The following is a 4317-nucleotide window of genomic DNA, read 5'->3' as shown; positions in this document are numbered from 1 at the left end:
ATCCATCCTGTCCTTTGCTCTAACAAAGCAACTGGGCCTCTGGGATAAAAATCAAAAGCCCACTATCCCCTCCCCGCAGAAAAGCAACAGGTTATTAAGCGGCCTTCTGTGTTTTAAGGACATAAGATGTTAGGAGTCTGGAGTTCAGTTTGTTCTTTTCTTTTCTCACTCCATACATTCTCCTGGGAAGACCCAATCCGCTTCCATTTTAAGGCCACCCAGAAATAAGTCAAATTGCTCTGCAGCCTGGCACGCTCTCCTCGGCCTCACATCTGTATGTATCTACCTACCCACTGAATGTCTTACCGGCCCCCGTATTCATCACCCATCCCCAGTCCCACTCTCTTCCCACCTAGCCACCCACGTCACAGTCCTTCCTGAAGCCCTCCTTTATCCCTGGCTCTCCCACCCAGACAGCCAGTCTTCTGGGACCTCCTATCCGTCCCCCTTCCCTTCCACAGTGCAGGGCCTTTCACCCCTCCGCCGGTCCCCCAGGCCCAGTGCAGCCCTTTACCAGTCCATCCTGGCCACCGCTGCCCGGTCATCTTTGAAGAACACAAGTCTGACAAGGTCACTCCCAAGTCTAAATCCTTCGGTGGCCTCCCACTGCTCTCAGGGAAAGAGTCAAACTCTTCTGCCTCCAGCCACAGAGCTCCTCGCCGCCCTTCCCCAGAAGCGGTCCGTGGGAACTGGGCCTCTTCCTTTGCTCAAAGGCCCTTTCCCTCACTTGGTCCTGCCACTCCTAACCATCCTTCAAAACTCAGCTCAAGCCCTTCTCAGACACCCTGGGTCAAAGACCAGCTAAAAGCCAGTCCACCACGCCCCAGAGCAGGCTGTGCCCACCTCTGCAGGAGCATCTACCAGGTGAACTGACCTGCCTGTCTCCTCTATACACTGGAAGCCCCGCAGATATAAAGTGTTATTCAACTTTATCCACGAAACATGGCACAGTGCCTCCTCGGGTGAAAGATGAACCCAAGAAACGTGTGTTGAAGGAATAAAGAAAACTACCGAATAATGAATTCAAGCTGCTTCTTGGTAAAAGGCCTGAGGTTTTGTTTCTCTGATATTATCTCCGTTTGGAAGGATAAACTGCTGCCCTGAAATTACTGTTTAAAGTTGGAAAGGTCTCTTTGTGCCATTTACAGAGTTGTCATAACATAAAAGGTATGCTCACGCAGGTAAAACATTGAAAAGGTAAGTACTGTCTAAGTGCTTTTCTACAACCTGGTTCACTGTCCTTACGTACTTTAAATCCGAAACCACCTAAGGGCAAACTCTGAAACGTGTCTTCTGAGGCAGGCTCAGGAGGTAATGAGAATTAGGAGCAGAACCACGTGCCCAAGGTGGACAGCCCTGGCAGGTGTGGTCAGCGAGAGCCAGCAAGGTCCACCTGGAGGTGAACTTGCGGATCCAGGGGGTGAATTTCATCGCTGTTATGAAAACCCTGCCTAGATTCCTAGATGGCTCCTGCACCCCAGAAAGGTCACCCTCAGCCCGAACGGAAACCACTGGGTTAGTTCACGCTACTGCTCTGACACCACCACCTTCGTTAATTTTAACGCATGTTTATGGAGGACCCAGCCCAGGGGGAGGCAGTGAGGGAGCCAAAGATGAAGGAGACTCGGTTCCAGCCCTGCTGGCAAGGAGAGAGACTTCTAAGCAGAGCACTCGCTATCCAGTAAGCACTTCACGCAGAGGCTTTATTGGAGCTCTGAGAAGATTAGGTGAGGATCAAGCCTCAGGACAAAAGGAAACTCGGGCAGGGTCACGCCACTGGCTAGGAACACACAGCAACCGCCATCGAGTCTGACTCTGACTCGGAGCAACCCTATAGGACAGAGTAGAACGGCCCCCATAGGGTTTCCAAGGAGAGCTGGTGATTTCAAAACTGCTGACCTTTTGGTTAGCAGCCGAACTCTTAACCACTGCGCCACCAGGGCTCCAACGAAGACAATGGTAAATCTGTGAGACTTCTTGTTTTATCTGGGTTTGCTTCTGTCCAGCTGGGGCCCTTTAAATGAAAGGAACCTGCACGCTCCTCCAGGCAATGAAGCAAACATTTACAGGTGCCACCTGTGCGCCAGGGGGAGAAAGGGAAGACGGAGCCCGTGCCCTGAACGTATGCCAATACGCCAACCAGTGAGAGGGCTCTTTCTGCAAACTGCCTGGACATCACCTGCCGACTCTGGCGCAGACATTCAGGGAGATAAGGAAAATCACCTCTGTGCTTCTAGGGGCCCTGGAGAGATGGATTCCCGGCTAGGAATAAGCAGCTGAATAACGACCACCCTGCATCACAGCTACATCTGCGACCAGCTCCACACCTCCGGCGCCTCCCAGTCCAACGCTAACCTAACAATCAACAGGTGGCTCTTAGACAACCTTTGGCCTTGACTGCCAGCCCGTGAGTCCTAACCCAGAAGGCCCACGTCAGGGTCTGCTTTCCACACCCTTGGCAGCCAGGGTGCCAGGGCCCCTGCCTGGAGCTGAGTGTGACAAGGGGCAGCCCAGCTCAGGTGATGCCAGCTGTCTTACTCAAGGATGCCAGGCCACTCCGGGTTTCCATCTCCCCTGGCAGGGTGGCCATGGCACTTGCAGACGGGGCTCAGAGGATGGGTGAGCCCCTAGGCGGCAGTGTGTCTTCCTGGGGCAAGTGGGGGGCCTGGCGGTGCAGGTCTTCGCAGCAGCAGGCAGGAGAGGATCTGTTGAAATTATGACCCAATCCGGGGGGGGTTTCCTACCCGGCGGCGACAGAAAACGCTCGCAGGAAAGAGAAACAAGGAGAGCTCCACGCACGCTGGGCGGGGGGCGCCGACACTCCCGGGTCACCCCTGCCCGGCCCGGGGACGGCGGGCAGTGCCAGCCGGGGACGGCGGGGGAACGCGGGCTCCGGGGCCCCCCGACGGGGGCCGTGACCGGGGACCCCGCGCGTCCAGCCTTGGACGAGGCCTTGCAGCCGGCCCCACGCGCCCTCCCTACGCCCAACCCCCAGCGGCCCCGCCGCGGTGACAGCCCGGCGACCCCGGCCCGCCTGCGCCCTCCGCCCTCGCCGCCGCACACCCACCTCTCGCCGCCGCACCGCTTCCCCTGAGCTCGCCGAGCGACCGCGTCGCTGGCCCTGTGCGCACGCGCACCGCCGGCCCCGCCCCCTGAGCACGCGCCGCCACCACCCACCCCGAGTGCCCGCGGGTCTCCGCCGAGCCGTCTCTGGGCATGCGCACCGACGCCTAGCGGAGACCGCCGGGGAGCATGCGCCGGCGGAGCACCGCATCCCCAGCGGAGGCGTGGGGGCTCGCGCGCTGTCTCCCGCGGCGCGAGTTACGTGGGGCAGTGGCCTGCGCGGTCCCGCTGAGGGCAAGGGCTGGGGCGTCAGCAGTCGGGACGCGACGACAGCTGTCCGCTGGAGTCGCCCTCCGGCCGGTCACGCATGCACCTGTGACTGGGCGTCCGCGTGGGCGCGACGTTCGGTCCCTAGCGGGCGGAGAGGGGGCTCAGGGGTCCTGGGGCGGGACCTGAGCGGAGGGGCGGGAAGGAGAGCCGGAGGAGCCCTGAGGCCTGGGGTCAGAGACGCGGGCAGAGCAGCCGGACCAGACAGGGTCCCAGCAGGCAGAGACCCAGCTGGGGACAGGGACGCGGACACCCAACGGCAGAGACGGTGACAGGCAGACAGGTGACAGGCTGGGCGGGCCAGGCCAGGACGGACGTGGCACCAGATACCGCGCGCAGTGGACACAGGCGGCGATCCGCGCTGGGGAGGAGGCATAGCGCGCTCTGCGGGACCTGGCAGAGGGTGGGGGGATTACTGTTCGGGAAGTGGTGGGCCAGGTCACCGAACCCCACGGGGGTCCACAGGCGTCTATGGTAGCCACAGTGCTTCTTGCGGAGGTCAGGGCGCTCCCTGGAGGATCACAGAGTCCTGGGGGGCACAGCGGTTCTTAGGCTTTGCACAGCTTTGCAGAGTCTGGTCCCACAAGGGGGTTCACGGTGCCCCTGGGAGAGGGCAGACAGCACGGGGGGATCACAGCGTCCTCTCAGGATGACAACCGCCCACGGGAGCCTCAAAGCAGCTCTTGGGGGTGATCACTCTCTGTCCGGGGCGGAGTGTCGTTCTGTCTGTTCTCAAATTCCCTCACGGCACAGGCGTCAGGCATAGAGGGAGGCACCGGGTGGGGACTGCACGCGGGCGAGGGCCACAGATGAACGACACGCGCGACACGAGCAAAGGCTCCTCGGCAGCCGGATACGCTGGGTGACCGTGCGGCGTGATGGGGAGCTGCGCCCCGCCCGGCCCGCGAGCTCAGGCCGCTCCACAGC

The 4317-nt window shown here is 60.5% G+C and overlaps 1 protein-coding gene across 1 annotated transcript in view; it reads right to left on the bottom strand.

Annotated features, from left to right (window-relative positions):
- Positions 1 to 3230: 3230 nt before the first annotated feature.
- The window catches only part of NTN3 (netrin 3), a gene marked incomplete at its 5' end in the record, with an annotated part of 3291 nt that continues 2204 nt past the window's right edge, over positions 3231 to 4317 (bottom strand). Inside the window, 2 exons of the mRNA XM_004373404.1 lie at positions 3231 to 3474; positions 3644 to 3901. Of these exons, the coding sequence (XP_004373461.1) occupies positions 3231 to 3474; positions 3644 to 3901 (502 nt within the window). The remainder of the gene's footprint in view (positions 3475 to 3643; positions 3902 to 4317) is intronic.

Source organism: Trichechus manatus, unplaced genomic scaffold (genome assembly GCF_000243295.1).
Source record: "Trichechus manatus latirostris isolate Lorelei unplaced genomic scaffold, TriManLat1.0 scaffold00024, whole genome shotgun sequence".
NCBI lineage: Eukaryota > Metazoa > Chordata > Mammalia > Sirenia > Trichechidae > Trichechus > Trichechus manatus.
The sequence above is the reverse complement of the archived record's forward strand: the minus strand, read 5'-3'. Positions and strand labels throughout refer to the sequence as shown.